The sequence below is a fragment of the Artibeus jamaicensis genome, unplaced genomic scaffold (assembly GCF_021234435.1).
Source record: "Artibeus jamaicensis isolate MK-2021 breed Jamaican fruit bat unplaced genomic scaffold, CSHL_Jam_final scaffold_916, whole genome shotgun sequence".
Taxonomy (NCBI): domain Eukaryota; kingdom Metazoa; phylum Chordata; class Mammalia; order Chiroptera; family Phyllostomidae; genus Artibeus; species Artibeus jamaicensis.
The window spans coordinates 44,614,650-44,642,520 of NW_026522059.1; the positions used below are offsets into that span (position 1 = coordinate 44,614,650).

A 27,871-nucleotide genomic window follows, 5' to 3' on the forward strand; every position below is an offset into this window, starting at 1 on the left:
AGTCATGATTTTATACTACGTATTTTCTTTTCAATTTTTTTTTAGTTTAAGCTCTTATATTTAGGATTGTGTTCTATTTAGAATCAATTTTTGTAAATGGTGTGAAGTAAAAGTTTATTTTTGCATATGTGTTTATGCAAAAAGTTTATTTTGAATAATTGTTACAGCATAATTTGTTCTTAAAAACTATCATTTTCACATTGAATTACCTCAGTACTTCTGTGGAAAATCAATTAACCATGTGTTAATAGGTCTATTTCCAGACTTCCACTTTGTTCAGTCTATCTACACGTGTATAAGACTAATATCATGTGGCCTTCATTTTTTCTAAACTTTACAGTAAGTCTTAAAATCAAATAGTATAATTCTTCCAACTTTATTCTTTTTCAAAATTGTTTTGGTCCTTTGCATTTCCATTAAAAATTAAAATGAATGTATTGTTTTCCAGGAAAACAAACTAGGATTTTTACTGAAATTTCAGTAAAATTGTTTTAGGTAGAATGGTATGCTAATTGCATTAAGGATGTCATACTAAGAGCATGACAGAGCTCTCTCATTATTTAGATCTGCTTTAATTTTCTCAGTATTGTTTTGCAACTTTTAGTGTGAAGTTTATGCCCAAGTACTGGCTACTTTTTGATGCCATTATAAATAGACACTTTTCAATTTCTAATTGTTGTAAATAGTGTATAGAAATATAATTATTTTTATATGTTGACTTTGTATCCTACAACCTTGATAAAATAACTTATTAGTTTTAGTACCTTTTTTTGTAGCATCTAATACAGGACTTATACCCAGAATATAAAAAGAACTAATACAACTCAGTAATGAGTGGAAAAACAATTCAATTTTATAAAGACAAAATCTCTTAATAAATTTTCTTCAAAGAAAACATACTAATGAGAAACATATGAAAAGCTGCCCGTCATCATTAGTCATTAGGAAAATGTAGATTTGCAAAATATAATTACAAACCCAATGGAAGGGCTAAATTTAGAAGGTCTCGTAATGCCAAGTGTTGGCAAGGATTTTAAGCAATCAAAACTCTCATGCATTCCTGGTAAAAATGAAAAAGTTAGTCAATTACGAAATCAGTTTGACAGTTTCTTATGAATGTAAACATACTTTTGCCATAAAATCTGGCATTCACATTCCTAGATTTTTATGCAAAAGAAATGAAAATAAATGCTCATACCAGCACTTGTATTGGGGTTTTCACAGAAGCTTTATTCTAGTCAAAACTGGAAGAAACTCACATGCTCATCAATTAACAAATAGATAAAAATATTGTGTTATATTCATAATGGAATACTACTCAGCACTAAAAGGGCAAGCTACTAACAGACATTACAATGTGTATGCATTTCAGAAACGTTATGCTAAGGGGAAAAAATCACACATAAGAGGTCACATACTGAAATATTCCATAGGACATTATGGGAAATAAAAACAAAAAAAATGAGTCTAGAGTGACAAAAATCAGGTCAGGGGTTTCTGGAGGCTGGGGGGGAGAGAGAATTGCCTGCAAAGGGGCCTCAGGGAAGTTTTTGAACTGACGGAGCCACTCTGCATGTGACTGTGGTAGTAGTTCACACAGTAGTTCACGAGTTTCTCAAAACTCTTTAAATTGTCCATCTAAAATTAGTACATTTTTCTGGAGACAAATTATTTCTTGATGCATTTGCTTCAAAAGAAATCATAGGGTATCTAAGTTACTACGAGTACAGGTCTGCAATCCCTTATGTGAGACCCTACAGGGCAAATGTGCTTGAAATGAACAGTTTCCGAATTTCTGAAAGCTTATACCGTATATTACATACAGGGGCGGGCAAAATTAAGTGCCCTGTGCCATTGTGACAGTCTTTTGAGTTAATAAAGCTACTGTAATAACTATTACCTGTATTTCTTCTTCCATGCAAACAACTGCACACCTACTTTTGCTCACACCCGAACATTCCCCTGACGCAGGATTTGAAAAAGCACCCCATAATGAAAAGCAGTGCATTTCTGCTGCACAATGTGTGAATATTCAGAGTAGGATCAATAAATTCTATAAAAAGCCTCTTGTTAGTTTAGATTAGATGTTGCCTCTAGAGATTGCTACCAAATGTGTCAGGGAAAAAAGTACATTTTCAGAGCTAAAGAATCTCAGGATTGAGATTAAGGGGCTATGGTCCTATCCAAGCAGTTTGGTATTTTCTATCATTTAAAATGTGGGGATTGGGGCTGAGGGGGAGGGAGATTGTAAGAAAGGCAAAACAGGAAGCTGAAGAGGGAGATAGATCACAGAGGGTTAACAGTCTTCTGAATTTATGTATATACCACACAAATACTAAAACGGCAGATTAACAAAATTGCAGAAAAAGGAGTATCTGCTCTCTCCTTTAGTAATGAACTCTAGCAATAGCTTATGAAATCCTCACTGTGACGGAGTAAGGATTAAAATTAAAGAGTACATAAAACCTCCATTGTCCATATAGTATTATAATACAAATATATCAAAGTCAGGTCCTAGTTAAGGTCCTTTGAGATTCCCCAACCTCTTCCAGATAATTGCCCTTATTAGACAATTTCGGCGATTGAACTCCCTTTCCATGTCTCCCATCACTCTCCTATCACTTCCAAATTCCCCGAGCCCCGCCTAGGCACCCTAAAAATGACAGAAAATACACAGTTGCTTGTTTTGGTTGTTCTGAAACTTTTCTTTGCCTTGAAACTCTCTTTGACTTTGTTCATGCTCTTCTGTTTGTTTAAAATGCTATTTTCTCTACTTACTCTCTGACTAATGTCTACTTTAGAGGTTAGAAATGCTACAGAGGCCACACAGAAAAACGTAAATTGATCAGCCCCTAGTAGCCAAGGGAACAACGGGGTAGGAGCAGCAAGAACTAACATACATTGTTACTTAGGCGCCCAACACAGAAAGGGCCCTTAGCAATGGTTTCCTTAATTAAAAGTGATATTCTACCATTGTATAATACAGATGAGGCAACGGAGAGAACATAATACTATTGCAACTCTTTTCCAACCTGTCTTCATGAAGCGGAAGTGTTCACACATTATGACGTCTTGAATCTTTACCAGTAGCTTTCTAAATTAACTCTTTCTGAGAGCAAGGAAAAAGTATGCTAAGTTAAGTTTATCCTCTTGCAAAGAGCATTTTTAAAGGCATTGAGATAGAGGGGCATCAGTCCAATTTAAAGAGATTCTGTCCCCTCTCTCTAGGAGCTTATAATCATCATCAAACATATTAATACACACAAATTTATTGGACCATCCTTTGGAACAAAATGGAAATATTAAAGCAATACATAGATAGATAGGTAATTGCATTAAGTAAAGGTCAAGCGTAAGTGGATTTACAGTGGGAGGAAGCAGTGAGTACCTAATCAGGGCGGAGAGCAGGCACTACACAGGGCAACTGGGCAGGGTGAGGGCGAAGAGTCACTCACCTAATCAATGCTGCAAGATTTCATGGGAGAAGTGGGAATTCACTCCACCTGTCAGCCTGAGTGAGCGCTGAAGAGTCTCTCTGTCTTAAAAATGTGTGATTTTTGAATTAGCAACATGAAGGCTACACATTAAAATATACCATAGTGAAGCAGGAGGATGCCTGTTCTTTCATCTCTGGCTCTGAGATCATCCTAAAAGGCCATCTCCATCCTGTGAGAGCATCCTTTAAGAAAAAGATAGAGTAACATTAGATTATTAAATATTTCAATTCCTAGGTTATATCATTTCCTAACATTTTTCCTGCAACATCAGATGTTTGCTATTTTTCTTTGTAACCAAGTCCCTTCAAAATGCTCAGGAACAAAATTTAATTTAAAACAATTCTTAGATCTCAAAGAACTACGAGAAACATCCTGGTCCATAGTCTGGATGAACTTCCCTCTCTGCTATCTAAAGTGTATGAGCACAGAGACCCTTCAGATAATTACAGCTAAGTTCAGACCCTCTGCCCACTTGGTCTTTTGTATATAAAGAAGGCGTATTTCAAGAGCAGGAGGAGCGCCAGTGGGTGCACAGGTAACTCTGCAAACTTTCACTGGGTGCAGAGATTTTAAATTTAGTTCTATGTAGAGCCTGTGCTTTCCTTTGGCACTCCATTAAAGATCAGGGCAGAAAATGCTTTCTACGTGGGACTAAATCTCAATGCTCTAGTGTTACATCCATTTCTTCATGTCCTGCCTTCGGTGGAGGTGCTCTCTCCTTGTTTAGGAAAGAACTCTTGAGACACTCGATTTGAAGATATTACATTGCTTCTCTGTATTGCCCTCTCTAGACAAGTCCTTTAATCTTTTTTAAAGGTCTTATTTTCCAATCCTTTAATCATCTCTGTGATGAAAAACAAAGTTCCCATCCCTCTTTGTCTCTCTCTGGACATAGGCACTGACTACTATAAGTCCTATGAGTTATATTTCTATTTTTTCCACTCAAGTGCTATCTCTCCTGTTTAAATTGAAGTGTTGCTGTTGACTCACCATATCTTCTTTGAAAAACAATAACAAAACATAGCTATGAACACAGTTCAAAATAGAACACAGAGTGCACAAGTAAACCAGAATTATCTTTTCTTTATTACTCTAGTTCCCTTTGGGGCCCCATTTCTCAGGAAATATCAGCCTTGATTATCCATTTTCACAAAAAAATAGCATTTACTAAGGCAGGAATATTAACTCTGTAAGCAAAATGACTGGTCTTTTCATCTCAGCAATTTCATACCTACTCACCTTCCAATTGACTTTTTTTTCCAATTGACTTTTTATAAATATTAGTTTGCATTAAAAAATCCATTTAATTGCATTGGAAAAAACACTTCACTGCTATACTCCAGGCCGATACCATGTTGCAGCTGCTCCTATTTAAGGGATAATTGTACCTCACTCTTCTACAAGGAACTAATTCTGATTTTGAAAGGATTTGTCCTCACAGTTTATCCTGATGAGAGAGGACTGGATTATTGCCATGTAAAATAACTGAATAGTCCTATTATAGCTATTATGCCACAAATGTTGGATATTGTTGAAGATCAAAGTACTGTACCACACTCCACAGTAAGATGAACAGGCATGGTGCACTTCCCATATTATGTAAAAAATACTGCATTTTATGACTCATTTAGTACCATGTGAGGTAGCTGTGGACCCTGTATCATTTCCTTCAAACTTCCCTCATCATTCTGAAATCCTTTATTTTCCAGTTGAGAGACTTACAATCTAGTCATTTCTCACCAGTCTCCCCAGGAAATAAACTCCAGTGCTCTGTGTTCTTCCATTGCATCATGTTACGTATTGCATATCATTCCATTTTCCATTTAAAGAACTTTAGAAAAATATTGCATAACTCTGGACAACAGGAAATTCTAACTGGTAAGTTGAAGTAAAAGCTAAACATTTCTCATCAAAACCATTAATGATGTTTTTTGAACCTTTAGAATGTGAAGGACTCAGTGTTGGTTAAGTTCTAAGAAAACAAACATAGCTATATTTTTAAAAATATTTTTTATTTATTTATCTTTAGACAGAGGGGAAGGGAGGAAGAAAGACAGGGACAGAAACATCAATGTGTGGTTGTCTCTCACTTGCCCTCTACTGGGACCTGGCCTGAAACCCAGGCATGTGCCCTGACTGGGAATTGAACCAGTGACCTGTTGGTTCACAGGCCAGCACTCAGTCCACTGAGCCACACCAGCCAGGGCCAAATATAGCTATTTCACCCTATGATCATTCAGGAAAGTAAACCTGTAAACACAGGAATAACAAGATGCCTTGTGATATAGGGTGTCCCTTATGAAGTGTCAAATGAATGGAATTTTTTTAAAAATTAGGCTTTATTCTATAGGAGACATTGGGGCATCAGCTACTACTGGAAAGCTCATATTCAAGAAGGGGCCATCGAATGACTGGTTATTCCATTTTTATATTCCAGATATTAATTTCATTATAAAATACAGCATGTTTTGACTTCAGTTTTAATTTTAGCATTTCAAAAGAAATCCCTCTATCAGATGTATAATCCCATAGTCAATATGTAGAGGACTACCCTTCAAGAAAAACTAGCTCAAAAACCTAATCAAAACTGTCCCTAAAGAAGTGCCGTTTTTTAGTAAATAATTTTATAAGACTCTCATAAATCATGGTAGGATTAAATGTCTAGGGGATATTTCCCCTGAAGTAACACATTCTGTAGGTAACTTGGAGGCATTACTATAAGATTTAGGACTTACTACACAGTACAAAGAGTCAATAAACATAAAATGTGGTCAATGAAAACAATTACAAATTTGAAAACACAACAATTATGAAACTATAATTAAAATAAAGACAAGTAACATTGAAGGAACAAAATCAAATGCTAAATGTGGTTTGTAATTACTGGTTAGGATTCCCAATGTAATTTGTAAAATGAAATAAGACAGTGACATTATATGTAAAAAAAATTAGGAGCAGGTCAAGGACATAGACATTTCATGAATCATTACTTCAATACTGGTAAAGAGATGTTTTGTTTAAGGACACACACTTTCTGCTAATTAGAGCTTATAAACTTCCTAGTCAGATGACCAAATTCTAATCTGGACCTATAGAATAATTCATGTATGTTTAGTCAGAGTAACTGGGTAGATTTCCACATTAAATCTGTAACAGGGAAGGTGACAGGGTCCTGGGAGCTGCAATCCTTGATGCCCCCTTGGGCAAGCCAACACAAATTATCTATCCAGCCGGTACATTTTAGTAATTTAGTAAATTGTATTTACTAAAATTTCCTGCTTTTAGTATTCCATTTGTGCCCACCTTATCTTTCCTTTTAGACATGTGTTTCACAATCTTCCCTGAAAGTTAAAACCATTGGAGAGCTTAAAAAATTCCCTATTCACAGACGCTAACTCTAAATAAATTAAATCAGAACCTTTGCGGGTAGAGCACAGGAATGAGTATGTTCCAAAGCTTCTATGGTGACTCCACTGACCAGACAAGGTTGGACATGCTGTTCTGCAAGACTATAAACACATCTAGAGCAGAAACTGTTTTAACCTGTCTTTATATGTCAACATACACGTAACTCATGGCATAGTGTTTTGCTCTCCTCACCTGTCTTTGTTAAATAATGTACAAATGAATGAATGGGTAGACACATAAGTGAGTAAACTTAGCCACGATATAGAGCTGAATGTCCTAGTAATTGACAAGAAACTACTATTTTATCTTCTAAGTTAATAAGACTTAGTCAGAGGTTTAGCTAATTAACTTCCCCCAAGTTTTTCTCCGTAGTACACCCATTTAGTACATGATAGGCCTTGGGTGGAATATTACAATGAACGTGTATTTTTCAGGTTACGTGGAGATAGCCTTTGTGTTCTACTCTGTATGAATGACGAGTGAAAGTTTTTTTTTGTGTTTGTTTTTGATTAACACTCACATTTCCATCTGAGTTGGGAAAATCTGAGTCCACCTTTGTTCTCACACTGCTGGCACACTCACAAAACTCCTGACACCACATATATGGGTGTCAGGAGTCCACATCAAGCAGTTCTGTGACACATCAAGTCAGGGTCCACATCAAGCAGTTCTGTGACACCAGCTGGATGCCCTACAATTTAACTCAATTTCAACACTATTTCCGTGGGAAGAGTATCAGTTGCACAAGACTGCCTGCCCCCTTCAGACACCAATCCCAAGTCTAGGTTGTTCGCTACACTTCTGACCTATTGGCTATAAATCGATTTCCCAACACCCCCTCCTTGGGTTTGATTTATTTGTTAGCGTGGTTCACAGAATTCAGGAAAAGAGCTTACGTACTGTTTATTAATTTTTTAGAAAAGGATATGATAAAGGATACAGATGAGCATCCAGATAAAAGAGATGCTTAGGGCAGGATGTATAGACCTAAGGGGTCACTGAGCTCCCATACCCGCTCCAGGACCACCATTATTCCAGCACCTCCATGGAAGCTCTCCACCCCTGGTACTTTTGGAACTTTTATGGACACTTCATTACACAGGCATGATAGGTCATTAACTACATTTTCATCTCCACCCTGAATTGACCTTCATGACCTACTCTCCACATATGAGTGATTAGATTTAAGAGCTTTTTAAATCAACAGCTACATTTCTACCCATCATAGCATTCCATGCACAAACATAGCATTTTGACTCTATGTACTGCGTGTGGAAGAAACCAGGCCCTTGATTAACTAGAGGGACACACAGGTCCCATGCATCTGAGTTTTCCTTAAGACAGAGAAAAGTGGAAGGTTCTGGAACAAAGTGGAGATGTCATTATCTTCCCCCAGGTGTCAAGATGTTGATAATGATATTGCCCCTCCCCCAAACCACTTCATCTTCCTGATGTTCTCAGGACCAGAGGGTGGGCAGGGCAACATAGAGCAATGGGAGAAAAATGGGGACAACTGTAATTGAACAATAAATTTTTTTAAAAAGCAATGATAGATTCTAAGGGAGTTTTTTTTAATTGAATTTTGAAAGGACATAATTATAGATAATAAATGCGGGATTGAAGACAGAAATTTAATCTTAAAAATATTTAATTTTACTCTAAAAGGATTTTTCTTTAAATTGTGGAAAGAAATACATATAGGCACATTTTAGCATTTAGAACTAAAATGTTGAACACTGAAACTACAAACCAGAAACTCATTTAAATTTTATTTTAAAGAACTTTATTAAGGGGAAAAGCATAATTTCTATTTCTTACTTTTATTCTGTGCCTTGAAGGAGCTGTAAATATGGAGTTTCTTCTGCATCCAGTGGAGAGGAATTCTTTTTCCTAATTGTTTTCTCTTGCTGCACCAATTTTCACTCTGTCAGTCTCGAGATGAAGAGAAAGCTGGGTTTTTGCTATTTATAAAAATGATGAAGGGAAGAAGGAAAATCCTGGCTTAAGAGACAAATGATGTAAGGAGTAGAAAGCAATGCTTAACAAAAGGTACCAACAGGAGCCATGTATAGATGCCCAACCATGTTAATCTGATCATTTCTTACACTGTCTTCATAGATTTCCTTCCAGATCTGCTTGCTTGTGACTGATGCTCTCAAATGCAGAGGAAGCAATATAGCTGTGGGAAAGTTGCCGAGCAGTTGGTAATCAATGTGCACTAGAAGGTTGTGCGGGGTGGCAAAATGTTATGTGTCCTCCCGGTGCCAGAAACAACTGGAAGAGATGAAGTATTTCCAGGCTTTTTTGTAGGGCCTTAGGCCCTAGTGTGTGGGGCTGCTTCCTCCTGAGAAGGTAAATATTACACACTCCTGCTTGGACTTTCCAACAAGGATAGAGCCCCAGCGATAAATCTGTTGGACAGCGGCCAAGGTACGCCAAACTTTTCCAACCACCTGGAGGCACGGAGTTGTAAATTTCCGGGTTTAAGAGGTAAGACGGGAAAACATGATTGGTGATTTCCTCATCCCACTTACCAACCAGAGAAATGGGGAGGATGATTCGAGGTCATCTGTGCAACTCTGAGACCATTACTGGGATTCCCACTATTAAAAGACAAGATCCCCATAACGGCAACTAGCAAGCCCAACGTGTTTCCCTTCTAGCCTTATCATGTGTGCTGATAATTGTTCACGCATTTATCCTTTGAGTCCTCAGGGCACCTTAGCCCTCGCAACACTCCAATCGGGCACATATCACAGGGAGGTGAGGGCTGGAGGCAGGAGTGAGCGACAGAAGCGGGTACGACTTGTACTGGCCATCCACGCCCTGAAGTCCAACCGGTTCACTGGGACAGCAGTCCACTCACAGCGCACAGAGGGTTCGCCTTCTCTGCGGGCTCCGGGTCCCCAAGAACAGCACTGCGAAGGATAGTCACCTTCCCAGGAACTGGGAGTAGGAATGGGGACGTGGAGACTGGGTAGGGAAAGCTGCAGACGCGGGCGGTAGGGAACGCAGAGAAGGAAGTGGGGCGTCCGTGCAGGGCGCGGTGGGAGCGGGGCGGGCCCGGGGCGGGCCCGGGGGCGGGGCTGCGGGGCAGGGTGAGTCACAGCGCCCCCTTGCTGCGCGCTCCCCGTGGTGCCCCGCGGCCGCCAATGGCTCGGGCTCGCCAACCCCTTTGTGTAACACTCACAGCCTGGAGTAGCGCGGCTCGGGCACAGCAGAGGCTCCCTGGGGTCCTGCTGCCTCGTCCCGGGCCGGATGCGCTTTCCTCCCGCTTCACCGCTCCTCCCTCCTCCAGCTCCCGACCCGAGCTGCAGCCTTTGGGCCTTCAGCAGCCCGCGTCCTGCGGTGCGCCCTAGCCAGCACGGCCCGAGGCGCTCACCACCCCTCATGCCTTGTCCCCCTCTTATTTCTCCCCGCCATCCCAGGCCTCCAAGGTGGCAAAAATAAACTAAAAGCAGATCAACTCAGAGACTCCAATAAAACGCCCAGTACCTAGAGCCCGAGCGCGAGCCCGTGTGCCCAGCGGCTAGGGGCGCGGGAGGCGGGGATGGGGGGGCGGGCGGGGGGGACAATGAGCGCATGAAGTTACCTGCCCGGCGGCAGCGGCGGTGGTGGCGGCAGGGCCGGGAGGCGGCGGCGGAGCTGGCTGCGCTCTCGGCGCTGACGGGTGCGCGCCGCGGCTTGGGGGAGAGTTGAGCGCTTTTCCCCCCTCTTTTTTCTTTCTTTTTTTTTTTTCCCCTCTTCTTCTTAAACAAACCGCAAACGGATGTGAGGGAAGGAAGGTGTTTCTTTTACTCCTGAGTCCAGACACCTCTCTCTGTTCCGTCTAAGCTTGTTTTGCTGCACACTTTTTTTAAAAGAGGAAAAGAAAAGGAGTTGCTTGATGTGAGAGTGAAATGGACGTAAGATTTTATCCACCTCCAGCTCAGCCAGCAGCTGCGCCCGACGCTCCCTGTCTGGGACCTTCTCCCTGCCTGGACCCCTACTATTGCAACAAGGTGAACGCTCTGCTTTTGTTTCCACCGTGTTCTCGCAGCTTGATCCCGGGAGGGGGGCGGCGGCGGCTGGGCTAGCTCCGCGGCCGGGCCGGTCGGCGGAGGCCAGTCCCGGGAGCGCTCGGCTTCCAACCCATCGCAACCCTGCGTGCGCTTGGGTAGTAAATATTGTGGAGCGGCTCCGGGGGTTTGTCAAACACCGCGATTGTGCGGAAAGTGACACGATTTGCTCGGATTCTTTCCTTCCTGCTGTTCGCGACTAAGGATCCCTGCCTAGGTTTGCCGGGGGGCGTTTAAAAAAAATTAGAAGAAAACCACGGTATACTTTGGGGGTGTGTCTGGTGTCCGGGAACCAAGGCAGAGGCTGGGAGAATTTAGTTTATTTTCCAGTTTCCCTTCTCCTTACCTCCCTCCCTCTCACGGGCAGCGGGGGCTCGTGGCACCGCTTCCCTGCTCGGGATTAGTTGCCAGGGGAGCAGCCGGGAGTCGGGGTGCGGGAACCCGGGAGACGCCTCCGCCCCCCGCGGGGAAAATTGCTCCACAACTCTTTTGTTTTCGAAAACCCGTTCTGGTGGTCAAGCCCGATGTTCGGACTCCTGTCTGTGGGCCGGGGCGCAGCAAGGGAGCCGGGTTCGGGGCGGAGTGGGGGGGACAGCTCCCATTTGGTTGGGGGCCTGAGCGCGGAAATTGCAAGTTTGTTCGGAGCCAGACGAGCGCTTCAAGTTCACGTCCAAAGCTCCAGCACTCGGCACGGAGATGGAGCAGGGTCCCAGGCTGGGCTGCACCCTCAGTCCCTTGACTCCAGGCGCCAAGGCCGCTGGGCACCGGACGTGGCTGACCCAGCTGGTGGCCCGGGGTGGGGGCGCCCGCCGGAGCTGCTGCGGAGCTCCACTTGTCCCGAGGATAGAGGAGTCAGGGGGTTGTTCTGGAGGGGGTTATCTCAGGGCTTCTCGAACTTTCATTCCCGAAAGGGAGGATGCGTGGGGGCCGGTCTCCTTAGCGCAGCGTCCGGCCAAGGCCATCCCTGCCTTGGGCTTTCAGGACGTGTCTAAGCTGTCCCACCGGGTGGACGTCGGGGAGAAGAACTGAGTTCTCTGAAAGGCCGGGCAAGTGGTTTAGATGCCCAGCTCCTGTTTGGTGGTAAACCTGCCTGATACTCAAAGCCCCTGCAAGCAATTCCCAGTTGGCCCCTCAGAGAATTCCACTGGATAAATCGTTGGGACTCCCTAACATTTGCCCAGTGGCAAATTATAATCAAACACGTTTTTTTTTTTTTAACGTGATACAGAACAGAGGCAGCATCCTCAGTCCCCGGGCCCCCCACCACGCAACCGACTTGTAGCCCGGAGTCTTGGTCAGTCCGGACACGCGCGCGCTACACACACACACACACACACACACACACACACACACACACACACACACACCGCTGTGAGTTAAGTGAACCGCAGATATCACCCCGTGGAGCGCCTAAATGCTGTGTACACTGCGAGTCCCAATAACAGGATGAGCTGTGTACGGATAATGTTTCAGCAAGTTTGAAACAAGGGAAATCTAGTCTCAGGAAAGGCAGAATGGCTTTTCATCACGTAGGGAGCCCTTTAGCTCGAGGCAAGTTGGAAGGCAAGGGTAACTTTAGCAAGAGAAGTTTGTGTGCTGAACTTTCATAATTAGTTGGTAACATGGTTCTTTTATTCTCAAATCAGCTTTGCCTTTATAAGCAAGCATTTGGGGTTTGTAACATAGTACTTATGGCACTATTAGTAGTAAAAATAATGATAAAGTAGCTGTCCTATCTTGGAAAATAAAGACGTATCCCACAGTAGTAACCAAACCAAAAGGTCAGAACCATTTTGGCAATGAAACTGGACACATCTTATTAAATTTATCAGTGATTTTAGGCTCCAAAAGAGAGTAATGACTTGGATACAAGTTCCAGTTGTAATGCTTGAGATATTAGGGTCAAATTTAATTTAAAAACTAAATGCTTTGGAAAATCAAGAATTACTTCAATATATTAAATCATTTCCTAATTAAGTGCTTCAAATAATTTTAGTGAGTTGTGCTGTGAATTGAATAAATTAATTTAGAAAGTCTTCAGAATTTCTTTACCAGCTCACTGAAGTTCCTTTTAAGTCACTCGGTGTATGAGGAGCAAACTGTTCTTTTTAAATGCAAATTAGCCACCCTTTCTGTAGACTAGTTGCAACTCTTCTATTTAACTTATCCAGGGAATAATGGATTTTTAAAGATGCAAAGTCATAAGATGTACTTGTCATAGTAGGAAGAGACTTCATGGAAATGTTTCTTGCAGGACATTTTTCCTGCCCCTCTCTGTGTAGCAGTACTGAGCCAGATTATATTAAATGTCCAGAATAGGTTTTCTAGGCCCCAGAAAGCCCAGGTGCTAGTATTTCCTCTCCATCATAATTACCACCAGTACAAAATTTCTATCCAGCTCCACATTTTTAACTGCTTCAAATGCAGTCAAGTAGCTTGATCTGTGCAATGACTCTGTTGATTTGCAGGGACCTGAGGGGTGGGCAGAAGTTTGGATGAGATGAAATAAAAGATCTGTCTCTAGGGTTGGTCAAAACAAGTTGCAACAGACTTTCTTAAAAGAGACAAGCCTGTAATGTAAACCTTGTCTCTGTCAGATGTGCAATGAATACGTAGCTCATTACAAGAAACAGTCTCTTTGTCAGGTTATTTGTTTTTAATAAGGTGATAAGATCATAAATTACTAATTATCTTTATTTTAAATCTGTCAACACTTAAAGTTGGTACCTAAATCCCAGCAGAACTAGTGTCTCTCTGTGCTTCAGTATGATTCAGTTGTAGCTAAAGTTTCTCCAGTACCATTTTTTTTTTCAATGTCAGAACAGACCCTAATAGAGAAAATGAATATCCTCTTCCAGAAGCTTTTCTAAACTCACTTGTGATGGTTTTACTCTGCTAACACTTTCTAGCACTGCTGCTCTGTAGATTGTCAAAATACCACTTATATTTTTCAGTTAATGAACTCTGTAGGAGGAATTTTGTGGAAACAGTTTAACTAGTATTGCACATTACTGTGCAAAACTGACCTCCATTTTCACGTAGCTCATTGCAGGAGAAAAGTGAGAACAATGTGAATGATGTTAGTTATGGCAACTGTGTGAGGAATCTCTTATACAAACAGCCAGAATGGATGGCATGTTGCTGTATATAGGTCAGCCTTTGAAATGCAGTGCAGCTCATAGACTGGACAGGCATGTAGGCTGGAAGTCACAGTCTTCACCTCTTGCAACTTAAAGCACGTTAAGGTCACACATAAGAGAAGTGGGTACCACAGTGGTGTTTCATCTGATTAAGACCATTTTAAGTAACATTGTATCCCTTAATTGAACTGAATGTTACAAAAAGACACTGTATTATAGGAGCTTACAATGGGAGTTCAGTAGTAAAATACAGCCCCATTTTTTGTTCTAGTTGAGGATGTCAGAGCATCAGTTTAAATATATACCTACCGAGTAATAACAGTTCCTTTCAGTTTCTTAGTGCAGTGTCATTTCTGAAGATTGTTTTCACTGATTTCATGCTAAATTTGGACAAAGAAATGGCACTTTTTCATTTTTACAATGATGCGATGTGTTCAGTTATTGCTCAGTATCTGCCCACATGAGGGGTAGTAATACAATTATGTTATGAGATGGCTAATGACAGGGATGCTGGCCTCCACCAGCGGTGGGAGAGGAAATAATGGTCTTTACTGTTCTCAGTGGTTGCTTTTGTAGAATCAGGTCCTGAATCTTTCTTTGGTTGATTTAGACACAGGGAGGTCCAAAACACAAACCCACGCTTCAGACTAGCTATATATAAAGAATAACGGGCATTTGGTATGTTGGGCTTTCGTCACGAAATGAGGAGGGACTGTGTATTATCTTTTCATATAAACATTGGAGGAAGGACTTACGTGTGATGAACTCTGCATTAAAATGTCAGGGCTAACATTAGACATCTGATAACTTTTGAGAAAAACAAGATTCATGACCCTCTCTGCAAAATCTCCTTTGAGCTTATTTTTCCATTTAGAGTATTATGTAATGTACTTTCATATGGTGAAACTCATCATATGTAAGATACAGGGTTTACAAGCACATTAGGATGGAGTTATTATTTCTGGTTTAATTAGTAAATGTAAGAAAATGGACAAGAGTGGGAGGAGGAGGAGGAGGAAGAAGGGGGCTTATAAGCAATTTAGTGCATCATGCTTGATTAATTTCCTATCCACCTTCATAACTTTTTGGACTTTAGAAAGTTCATAGTTGATACTTTGGACATCATTAGTATAATTAAAACTCCCTTGGGAGTTCTATAAGAACTTCATAAGTTTTTAGGTCTTTAAATGTGTTTTAAGTGAATTTATAGGCAAGAAAGAGCATAAACCAAGCAATCATTTGGCTCTGGCCACTGAATCACATATCACACAAAAACCTCAAATGTAGCTACCTTGACTTTGTGGTATCTATTTGTATCAGAAATTTCAATTTTAAATAATTATGCAAAAATGAGAATTATGAGCTTTGGGGAGATCTAATGTTATTTAACATGGTTTCATATTCTTCCGGTTTATTATATGTTTCAAAAGTTACTGAATAGTAATATTAAGGAGCATATTGATATTTTGCTTAGCTAGAAAAACTAAACTGGTGTTTAAATATTATTTAGTTCACTGCTTAGTATAGAATTTTTAAAATAATGTAATTGTAAAGGATTTAAGAGCAAAGGAAGGAAGTAAGGTACTTAAAACTAGAAGAAGGGAAAGTTCCAAGTTTAACAATTCCTGTTTGGGAACCAAAACTGGGTATCAAATTTTGGTTTTGGTAGGTAGGACTATTTCTTGTCATCATACTTTTTTTTTTTTGAAATGGGCTCAATTCAAGAAAGAGATAACTTAGGGAACTGGAGTGGGACATTGTATTTAGCTGTGAAACAAGATTTTTTTCTAGTGCTTTCCAACATTTGGTTAGGGGACTGGAAAGGTGAAAAGGCCCTGGGGATATCTTCCAACTGCTGGTGACCCTTCTTAACTCAGTTGACACCTGCTCTCAGCAGCAGGTGTGTCCATAGTGCCTCTTGCCTCCTCTCCATTTCTCCTCTCCAAACACCCCCACCCCTTGCTGTTCTCCACCAGAACCTTCATCTGCTCCCGGAAGGTCTGTACTTTCTACTCTGAACTTCCTCCCTTTTCTCAGTCCTTGACTCCCGTTGTGTCTCTCTTGGCTGCCATACTTCCTTTTCTGCTCATCAGTTGTTACCATTACCATGTGAACAACTCCATTCTTCCTCCTGTACCTGACCTTCTTTTTGGTTAAGACAGTTGGGACCTGCCAGTTCTCAGGCCCATATCCACTTTTCAAAATCCTGAATTAAGCTGTTCTCCTCGTCCCCAGTTCCCCCATCTGAGTGAGTGATGTAGGCTCAGACAGTGTCAGACCAAGTAAACAGATACGATGCTGAGGGGGAAAATAACTATAGGATATTTCTAATCTCCTATAATTTGCCCACATTTTATGCACAGTGTATGTATATAGAGCTTGGAGACAGTTCCTTGAACATCTCCTCTCAGTGAGAAGTCTTTATTTAGACACTAAAATAGTATGACAGTGAGACTGGGATCGCCTTATCTTTAGCTGGCAATGCAGTAAGTGAGGCAAGTTACAACTACAGTGACCGTCAGGAAGCGCTGGCCTACTTCCGGGTTCTCATCAGAATATGCAGAGATGCCTAAGTCGGGAATTGGTGGACCCGCAGAACTTACCTAACTGATAACATTTAGATACTTATTATCCTACATTTTAGCTCTCCGAATGTGAATTCAAGGGTTCTGGAAGACATAAAGTAGGATATTTATGTTATATCCCAGTAAAAATGGAATGTAATTATCATGACTTGATTAAATGTTATCAATTACATTTTAAAATGTTATTGTTTAAGATAAAACTTATATTGTATACAGGCAAATCCAAAGATCCAAAATGTGTACCTTGAGGAGAAAATGAGGTGGTAATAAACCATACTTACTAAATACTGCAGCCACGGGAATCAGAACTGTATTTCTTGCTTACAAGAAGCTTCCATGTTCTTCTGTGTAGAAGAACTATAGTTCTTGCCTGCAAGAAGCATTCCATCTGCGGGTTTGAAGGCCGCCTTATTTCAATTGAATTCAAACAGAGTTTCAATGTGGGAATATTTACTTTTACTGATTTTAAAGATAATTTCTTTCCTTTCATTTACTTCCACTTTGATGTTATTGATCTATTTTCACTGGATCTTTTTCTTTGAAGGTGTACTTTTCGGAGTAAGATATCTGTGGTCTGTATTGGTTGATAGAACCAGCAGTAGACAGTGAATTGCATTAAATGGACTGCCTACTAGAAAAACTGCAATGCCAGGATGATTCAGCTAACATCTGCCCTAATGAATTTAGCATTTTTTGTTTGTTTTAAGCCATACATGCCAAGTTTTGTACTGAAGAGCAATTTCTTATTAAAAACGGTTGAGTTATGAGCTGCTTAGAAATGTGGTTTCTAATGGAAGCGCCAAAAGACTGTTAATTATAGCAGTTCTTCCATAATGCTTTGAGACATAGCATTCACATTAACCTGCAAGAGTTTTTCCTGGTTGTAACTTGTTTGTCCCTATAGCATTACTTTGAAAATGGGAATGTCACGTTGCTCTGTACTTGGATGTTGGTGGTACAGCAGAAAAGATGAGAAGGATAATCCCAGAAAGAAGCCCCTGCTCTTTCATGCCAGGACATACCAATATTTTCCCGGACCTCTTCAAACAAGTTTGCCTTACTTGGTTAAAATTTTTTAACTTAAATTTTGAAAACTATCTTTAGATTTCCATTATACTCATGAAAAATAATCACTGACACATATTCATGATAGTAAAGGTCATGAAAACAATGCCACTAATAACGCTTTTCTGTTTGTCCATTTTTCACTTTGGATTTTTAAATGGTTCTGCTTTAGCCAAGTATGTATTGTTTTTCATTCTGGAATTACGTGTTTTTTATGAAACTCTCTTGAAAGGACTTCTAATCAAATTAGGGCTATGGTTGGTTGATAAGAAGCTTTACTAGTGGCCAAGAAAATACAAAGTATGTTGAGATACTATGTAGACCTACAATATATACTTATCTGACCCACAGTACTGGCACTGTTGGCTTCTGCATAAAATGCATGTAGATTAAGTCTCCAAAATCCTATCTGGGGGTAACCTAGCCGTAGAAATAGGGTTGTATTTGTGTGAGTGTGTGTTTTGATGTGTTTCTCGTGGTCCCAGATATAGTTCTAGCCATAAATACATGAGCATTGATCATAAGTGGCAGAATCCATCAATGTGTACAAGAATAATAAGGGGAATCGCAGGAGGAATTGGTGGATAGGAATGCCTCATCAACACTCATTTTGAGAAATTTAGCCATATTTCACAGGCGGAGATGCTTTTCACCATAGTGGGGCTTTAATCGGGCATATTATTACCTAGGAAAGAAGACTAAAAAACTAGATCTTTCTAAGGATAATCCTAGCCCTTCATAAGAAAGGACTTCTTTTTGTTGAAGATTTGAGGTAAAACCTGAGGGCTGTTAGAGCTGTGTTGACTTACTCCAGAGGCAACATAAATAGACCTGTGAAAGGATATGGTTCCCTCCCCTTTTTCTTTAGAAGCCTTTGTTCTATGTCTGGTAAAAGTTCTGACACTAAAACCTTAATCCATATGTGTCCCAAACCCGCCCACTAGAGAAAATTATTTATATACGTATCAAGAAACCTTATCATAATTAAGGGGTTGACAGAGGTAGGTTATTTTGAAATTCTGTGGTGAAAGACATCCAAAAATTAAAATAATGGTAGACCTTAGCAAAATACTGTATTCTCAGCTCATTTCTTCTATTTCTGCTACCCCAGTAGAATAAATGTGTTTTTCCAGAGTTGTAGGCTAGTGATTCTTTCAGCAAGGAATAACCTTTCTAGAAGGTCAGAGGTGAACTTGGGAAAAGGGGGTGTGTGGCTATCCCTCCCTCAGATATTGATAATCCCCCCTCTTTTTCTCCATTTTGAGAGCTAATGCACCTAATGAGAGATGCTGCTGGTGGGAGCTGTTGCCTGTTTTGCACTGGAAGAAGATACCGTAAAAGTTGAAAATAACTGCTACAGAGGGAAATGACCTCTTGTAGTTCCTGACCTCAGAGAAGCAAACTTGCCCCTCTGTGCCTTTCTCTGACATATGGGTCAGAGATGTGAAATACAATGTGCAAGATTAATTAACAAATGAACCAACTGGGTCTGGAAGATAGTCCAATTACACTGAAAGCATATCTGTGTACCACCTGATTTCCTCAAGTCTTTTAACTCAATTAAGTGGCTAATTTTAAAAAATGATGGGCAAAGTGTAATATGCATTGGCATCTTTATATCATTGTAAAAACCCAGTTCTCTTTCGATGCCAATATTCCTGGGCCTAAAAAATGCCAGTAACAATTGTATAAAGAGAAATGTTAATAATAAAGAGGCAGGATAACCTTTCAGCAAAAAAGTATATTTTATTGTTTGACAGATGCAGTCATGAACATTAATCATAGAAACCTGCAGATAGTAGAAGCTTAATATCAAAGCTAATGATTTATTTTATGTTAATGACTTTCTGCCAGGGCATAAAAGACTCTTCATAATGGACTCTCTGTGCTGTGTTCAGTTACTAAGGCTAATGGGATAATCTTTTCTCTCCCCAAATTAAGCTTTTTTTGAAATAAATTATGCTGTTATTTTTCAAGGTAACTCTCAAAAATTTATTGCAAAACTAATCTTTTAAGAACCGCTTAGGAAATAAAGCAGAAGAAAAATTCCAAAGCAGCTTTTCTAGTTCATGAACAGTTTTATTTAATTAGAAAAAGTTTGCATGTATGCTAATATTCCTGAACTTGTATGCCAAACAGTTTTAAAGTCAGCCTTCAGTGATACAGTCTGCCTTTAAAGCTCAGCTCCTATGAGTACAACCCACCACAGAACATGTTTTAGTCGATTCCCAGACAATAATGAGCTGAATGGAAGTAAAACACTGGGTTGTTCACTGGGAAGTTTTAAAAATCGTGTTTACAATTAGTTATAACCAACATTATATTTCAATAAGAGATAATTTGCCTACTAAAGTTCACATAATGTGCTAATCTCATCTAATGGTTAATAAAGACCTCCTCCCTCACTCCCTTGATGGCTATAAAAGGCTTTTATACAGGGTTGGGCAAAAGTAGGTTTACAGTTCTTCTAGGTATTCACAGGGAAAATAATACAAGAGTGAATTAATAATAATGCAAGCATACACTGTGTTTTGCCTACTCAGTGTAGGCGTGAGCCACCGTGAGCCTACTTTTGCCCCACCTTGTCATTGTGGCAGTGGTTCGGGTACAGCTGCTGTGTGTTAATCATGCATCATTGTCCCGCTAATAAACATGCTGAAGGTCAGCACTCCTCAGAACCTGCACCACCTATGCTCTTTCCAAAATATTTAGTGACATGTTCAAAGCATATCTGTTCATTTCCCTTAGCCTCACAGTCAGTTAATGCCCCTCCAAGTTGTGTGATAAAGATTTTGTTACCTAAGCTAGGTCATAGAGGAGATGGAGATATATTTAAACTAATTTTCTCCCATGCACACGTTTCCATTTCCACACTCATTGACTTAATCAGTGTAGGGTTGTGATAGCCAGAAACCCCTTTATAATTGAGTAAATGTATTCCAAACCAAGAACGTTTTCAGATTTCACATGTTGTTTTAAGGAGATGTTTGGAAGAAACACAACTTTTTGATAACCAGACTCATTCAAAGTAAACAGAGCAAATTGGGAAATGAGAAGGGATATTTAAAATCTCAATAGACACGACTTGGTGTTAGTTTATAAACCTGACACAGTAGTGAAATAGTATTTGCTTAATTGTTCTTTAGGCATGGGAAAGCAAGAATAGCAAAAGCTCCTTTAAACCATATTTTCTGCACACAAAGAACATATTCATGCGGGATTTCCATTTTGCCACAAAATCGTGCAAATCAATATGCCAGCACTTATCTGCATTAAAATTCCGTAGACAACAATTTATAGGCATAGTGGTAATGTAGTTCTCCTGACACCCTTGCTTGGTGTTTAAGGTAATTCTTGCTTTTGTGTGCTCAGAAAGAAGCCAAAATGTTAAGTGAACAAGGCCTCATTTTCTCATCGTGTGTTATTGTCTCCTGTTTTCTGTGACTCGTTTTGATAACCCTGTGTGTGTGTCTTCTTCCTTATGATTTAAGAACCTTACATGTTTTAAGAGAAGGGAAAGAAAGGAAACTCAACTGTTTCCATCATCAGTAGAAATGCAAAAGGCAAACTAGTGGGCGGAGCTTCTATTTGTGCTGCACATAACATACAATGGTACATTTGTCATGCTTTAAATATATAATGCCTACAATAAAATATGTACAGGCGCAGTTGTGATCTATGAAGTCCCTGGCTCCAGTGCCATTGTTTGTAGTCTCTACGGTTGTCATACATTGTTCTTTGCACATCATACCCTTACAGCAGAATTTGACACAATTTCTAGCTTTCAGCCCTACACCATTTTCATTGCACAATATACATGAGTTTGACAGGGTGTGTTGGGGAAAACTCTGGCAAGCAATTGATATTTTGAAGTGGCAGGCGTTTCAGCAGCTGCCTGCTTGTGAAAAAGGAATGATAAGATATACTGTATTGTTAGTTTCAGGGAAAGCATTAAGGTTTAAGCTCTGTAAAAATGTACACATTATTCGTCAGTGGTGAAGCAAGTCTTTTATGTTTTTCAGAGCTTAGCTCCTGGCTGATGTGAACTAGCATGACATTGGTCAGTAAATGAATAGGAGTACTTTGAATTTGAACTGCTGCCAATTTTGCACCAACAAAGGAACTGACAAAAGAAAGATTTTATGTGAAATGCAAAGCACACACAATGTCTTGGGGGTGGGGAAAAGGAAGAAGAGAGAGAGAGAGAAACCCACACAGAATATTCTTCCACCCATACTTACAAGGATACCAAATAGTTAAAATACAGCCATTTTTCATGGCTCATCAGCTACAACCTAAGCTGTTTTATCTAATGTCCTTTAAAAACCTGTTGTATACAATAGGCTTTTAGAAGATGTTCATATGGAATTTAGAGTGTTTTTCTAAATATCACACTGTGCCCCGAAGGCCTGTTGGCAGAATATCAGAGCTGCCCACTGCTGGAGTCCCCAGCTCTCTCTCTATCTGGTAGTGGGAAATTGTAGTTTAATCAGTTATGGCACTTTCCGTGTGTAACGTTCATTAGCAAGGCAATTTGTCATGACTGCTAATGGTCAGGATGCATCTGCTCTCTCAGTTACCGAGCATGATAAGGAAGGAGACAAATATTTCAATCTCTGATAGTATTAACTTGTTTCAAATTTGTAATCCAAGGTTAGTTGCTCAAAACAGACACAGCAGCAGATTAACAAGCATCCTATATTCAATTCTACTGCGTCCTGTTTTTATGGATTTATGACTTTAAGGCACACTAATGTGCTATTATGAAGGGCACAGTCTTTGATTAGATGTTCAACAGAAACTAAGTTATGAGCAGACCCTTCTAAGTTATCAAGCCTTCTGGGTTCATCTGGAAAGAATTTATGTGCATAATATTTTCTATGGAGCTCCATAAATTGGAAGGCTTGATACATGCAGTATTTCTGACATGCTAAATATTCTTTTTTTATTCTTTACACTTTTTATTGACTTTATTGAGGTGAAATTGGTTAATAAAATTATATAGCTTTCAGGTGTACAATTCTATAATACATCAACTATGTATTGTAAATATTCCTCTTATGATTAAAAAAAAGTCACTTTCCCATTGCTTTATAAACTGGTCAGTCACTTTTCAAGTGAGATTTAAGTCTGGTCCATTTTAAAAGTTTTAAATCCTAGTGAAAAACTTCAGAATGAATTAGAAACGTCACATTTCTGCCCAGTGAACTGCTTTATAAGATCATTGTTCATTGTTCTCAACGGGAAAAGTTAAAAAGATTCCCCGAGTTGAGAAGGCTCGGATTTTTTTTATGTATCTCATATTTTCTAGATATTACATCACATGGATTACCATACAAAATCTTCCTGACACATTTTCATTTTTAATGAAAGGCCCTAAAATTCAGAGCATAATGATTTCTTAGAAACTGAACCTAATCTTGGTAAAAAAAAATTTATTCTTGCTAGAAACAAAAGCTGTTACTGTTTAAGTTCCTGTTGAGCGGTTAGTTGGTACGCTTCGCTGAATGTTGTCAAAAAGGCTTTCCTCATGATTGACAACCCGGCAGGAATGTGAATGGAGATTTTAATTGCGTATCATGTGTGCATATCAGAGTGAGTGAATTCATGACTCTGCTGAGCCCTATATCTCTACTGGTCAGCCGTGCCAAAAAATGCGCTTTTCTGTGCAATTTTTCCAAAAAGAGAAAGGTGTATGTGTCTCGAAGTCATTCGTTATTCATTTCTGAAGTGAAACACTTGTGTTGCCTTAGTCTCAGAGTTTGAAAGTGGTGCAAAAATCCATTTTGAGATTTCTTGCTCTAACTCTTTGCACTAATACTTGGATGATGTAGATTCTTTTCAGTTACAAGTTGGGAAAAGTCTGCCAGAACATATTTTTCTTATGGCACTTGTTATATGAAGAGTGTTTGTCTTTCATTCTTTTTTTCTTTACCCTAAAGAGTACTTTGAAAAGAAAGAAAAAAAATGTAAGCTAGCGGAAAATTTTACTGAGGTCAATTGCCTTTCTGTAAGTTGAAATCTTTAGAAAAGGTCTGGGGTGGGTGGGTGGAGAAGAAAGGATTTCTGAGAGGTGAAAGGTTCAGAAAATGGTCTTCTAAAGTTAGGTTAAAATTATATCTGAATTTTGGTGAAAATACAGTGCTTATTGTAAAATGACATTACTAAATATGTGAATGTTCATTTCTTGGAAAAATGACTCCTCTGCTAAAACCTTAAAGGTCAAAGATCAATTTCTGCTATCACTTCTTTGCCAAGAAGCAATGGTGATGATACAGCATTTATCTTATTGAGATATCTAAACCCAATACATGTGAGATTTTCAGAGTGGGGCCAAACTTACTCTGTTGGGTAACTTGGGCTACAGTAAGCCCCAGACTGGTCAGGAGCTTATTAATGGAAAAGGAAAAAAATATGTAATGAATAGGCTCTGCATAATTTTCATTTGATGTAGTGCAAAAATTTGGAACTTGGGTTGTAAATTTAGCATATAGCTACTTTTCTGTGTCATTTTGAATAGGTGAGAAAAAGATTAGTGCCAGGGTCATTTTTAATGTAACCACAGTAATGAGTAGGATGATGTTGAAAAGATGGTGACTTTATAGCCTGAGGATATCCCCACGGGACTTGACTTTGTTCTAGGCTCTAATATGTTATCTCAACACGTTTTAGAACATATCAGATTGCAGGTTGATGATTCAGGCCTTAATATAATGTGCAGTTCAGGGTGATTGCTATATGAAGGTGCTACTGTACCTTTAAAATGCTAAAGAAGAAAAATCTATTTTATTTTAAAAAATTTAACTTTATGTATGAGGTGACATTTTTCTAACGTTATGGAAGACTATTTTGTACTTTATACTGCGAGCTCAGGCAAGGAAAAATCTATTTACAAAATGAAAAAACCTGCTCAGCTGAATGCATTTCACTTTTAAAGATGATATTCTGGTAATGAACTTTATCAAGCAGAGAACATTTCAGTAAAAGTATTAAAGGAGTTCCTATTTCGGTTGCTTCACTTAAGGCTGTGTCACTGTTTCCATTATAACTTCTTATTTTCAGGTAGCTCTAATGCAGTCCCCATACAAATATTTGCACAGGGATGAAATGAGAATATTTTAGCTTAGAAATAGGGTTTTTTATTTGGCATGCACTTCTAAAGGAGCTTTGGGCTTTGTTAATAAGGCACATTTAATTCCTTTTTAGAAATTGAAAAGCATTTACTGAACACCAACTGTGTGCAAAGCCCTATGCTAAGTATTAAGGGGGGCAGGTGCCAGGAGAGGCTCAGAGATGAGTAAACTGTAGACCCCGCCTCCACATGGCTAATCAAGAGAGGAATACAACTAACCATAACACAGCTGTGGCATAACTGATGCGATAGGAAGTCTATGGTCCATGTGCTTTGGGGAACAGAAGTAATGAATTGAAGTGAGGAAATCGCGAGTTGCTTCCTGGAGGAAATGGCACTTCAGTTAGCCTTAAAACTTGGGCAGCAGTTACGGGGAAAGTTGTAGTTTTTAAGTTATTTTTTAGACTTTCTACTTCTTTTCAAAATCACTTGAGGAAACTTAAAATGAGAAGGAACACATACGATAAGGCTAATATTATTAGTATTAACACAGAATGTTCTAGCCAGGAAACAGTGGTACACATTTCTTGGCTTAGGTGGTATCACTATAATCTAACATTAGATTTGGCTCTTTCTTTCTCAGAGTCAGGGCAAAATAGAAACACTTTGGGTGACAAAATTTTGATATCTGAGAGACGTATGAACACTAATTATTCATGAGTAAAAAGTTTTTCTCTAAGTAAAAGACCGCAAAAGACATAAAATGAGGAAATGTGTGGAGGTGAGACATCAAGAGCTATCTGAGCAGAAATCTGATGTGTCTGGGCTGAGACTGGGCTATCCATAGTGAGAAGTGGGACGTAATGAAGGGAGAGGGGCTCACTGGAATAGGAACAAGAGAGAACCAGAAACAGTTTAAAAACAAGCAGAATGAAAGCATCAGGGCCTGTGTCCTAGGAAGGTAGCTGTTGTTATAGAGAATGGGTTAAGAGAAGCTGGGTGGAATTCAAATTGCTTAGAGTAAGTGGACTAATGCTCAACCCTAATAAGAATGTACCAGCAAAGACTCCTTGGGGGTTGGAATTACGTGATGATAAAGTGAACAAGTGGGTATTTATCTATTTTTTGATGACTTTTCAAATTATAGATGAGTGATAAGCATGTAGGTTTTATGCTCCAGCCAAAAGGTTGAGTTATATAAAATTTTAACTTCTTAAAGCACATTAGAAGCACACTTAAAGCACACTAGTTGCTGTCTATCTGAAAATTCTTTTTTTTAACTAAGCCCAGTCATTAACAATGAATAGTAATGCTTTGTGTACAATCTTAGAAGTACACGTGCTGAGTTAACTTTCAAAATTGTTAGTAATCTCTTTCCTGAAATTTCTTGTTCAGTGATAAATATACTGTATTATTAGTAAGTAATAATATTTACTAGTAAATATTATTAGTAAATTTGGGAAGTATATTCAAGTGTCCAAACACATTCAGAAATGTCTATCAGCAGTTTTGAAGGTACCTCACAATCTTCAAATGTCCTCATAACAAAGTCCTCTCATTTTTCTGTGGAAGTGTGCTAATGAATTTCTACCACAAGGAGCCCAAAAGTGCTTCTTCCAGGGCTGATGTTTCATCTTTAGGACATATGTGGATTTTATATTATGTTCCATGACCCGTTGATGTGTTTTAAGTATATAAAGTATTGAAAGTATATAAACACTGTGTTCTCAGTCACCTACAACTGAGACCACTCTGTGTTCCAGAAAGAGCATCCACGGTATTCTAGAGTTCTACTGCCCTGGCACATGACTCCACTCCTAGGGGCATGAGTTTGGGAGGCAGGAAATAACATAAAGGCCTCTCCTCTTTATTATTAAGAAATAGACCGGATGCCTTGCGTAAGTTTATTTTGTTAGGACATCTCTTTCACACGGAGAATGGAACATTTTGTTCATTCGTATTTTTTCCCTGACGTTTACTATTTCTCTATTTTTGATAACAAAGCTTAACAAAGTACTTGATCATAGTCTGAAATGGAAGACTACACAGCTACAGCTTAGTAACTGCTGGTGCCACAGGCCCAATAACATTATGCTTAAAGGAAGAAGATGCTGAAGAGGGAGGAAGTCAAGTATCAAATTTATAGATGAAAGAGAAAAATCTCATAGTACTAGCAAAACCTGATGATGTTCTGTGATGGAAGAAGGCAGTCAAGAGTGGTGTCATATTGGTATATGGTAGTATATAACCTAGCCTGTTAAGAATTTAGACAGTCCCCCAAAAGGAAAGGATCATGAAGAAATTAATCGATTAGAGTGGTGGTTGGAGGTGGGGTGGGGACAGGTATAGGACAGGGCAACACCTGTAACATAATTGGCTCAAGCGTGGGTAACTCCCACTACTTTTCTTCCCTCTCTCTCCTTCTTCCATTCTTCCACCATGTAAGACATAATGTGTAAGATGACTGACATTATTTTCAAGATTCTTTTACACTTATTTTCTTAGATAACCTTTACCAGTGCTCTCCTCACCTGCATGCAACTGGGCTTCTGCTTCTGGGAAGCCATTTTCTCTTGTCTGTCATCATGAATACACAATTCAGTGGAGTGAGCTTTTCTTGCAAAACAGTAGTTTGGTTGATGCAAGACGAGATGGATAGATTTTGGGTGTGTGAGTACAGGATTTCCTAACAAATGCCAGTCTACCTCATACCCATAGCAAGCCATTAAGTCAGGTTGGTTTGTTTTTCCTTAATTTCATTTAAGCCTTGAGCTCTTTTTGAGATAAATTATTTGTTCACAGGCATGTGTAAATAGTAGATATATCCTTTAATGACAAAATTACATGTTTTCTTCTAGAAGCTACACTTAGGCAGATGAACATTTCAGATTTTTCCTTTACTCAAATCAAGCAGCTTTCCCTATATATAATACCTTTTGAAGTCTCATCCAAAATAGCAGATGAGGGGAATAAACATTGTCTATGTCTGCAGTTTACATACATTTACTCACAAGGTCCTGTAAGTGGAACAAAAAAATCATGAAAA

General features: G+C 39.3%; 1 protein-coding gene and 1 long non-coding RNA gene across 3 annotated transcripts in view; one reads left to right on the forward strand and one right to left on the reverse strand.

Annotated features, from left to right (window-relative positions):
* Positions 1-10,605, reverse strand: part of LOC119065484 (uncharacterized) — a 53,521-nt gene extending 42,916 nt beyond the window's left edge. Inside the window, exons 1-3 of one of the 2 annotated variants that reach the window (XR_008390783.1) lie at positions 10,498-10,605; positions 8,724-8,866; positions 3,456-3,679 (exon numbers count right to left, since the gene is read on the reverse strand). This is a non-coding gene — a long non-coding RNA (uncharacterized LOC119065484). Of the gene's footprint in view, positions 1-3,455; positions 3,680-8,723; positions 10,210-10,497 lie in introns of those variants that run through there. The other variant, XR_005085602.2, reaches the window with a different exon arrangement.
* Positions 10,599-27,871, forward strand: part of TOX (thymocyte selection associated high mobility group box) — a 307,625-nt gene continuing 290,352 nt past the window's right edge. Inside the window, exon 1 of the mRNA XM_037167525.2 lies at positions 10,599-10,906. Within this exon, the coding sequence (XP_037023420.2) occupies positions 10,805-10,906 (102 nt within the window). The 5' untranslated portion in view covers positions 10,599-10,804. The remainder of the gene's footprint in view (positions 10,907-27,871) is intronic.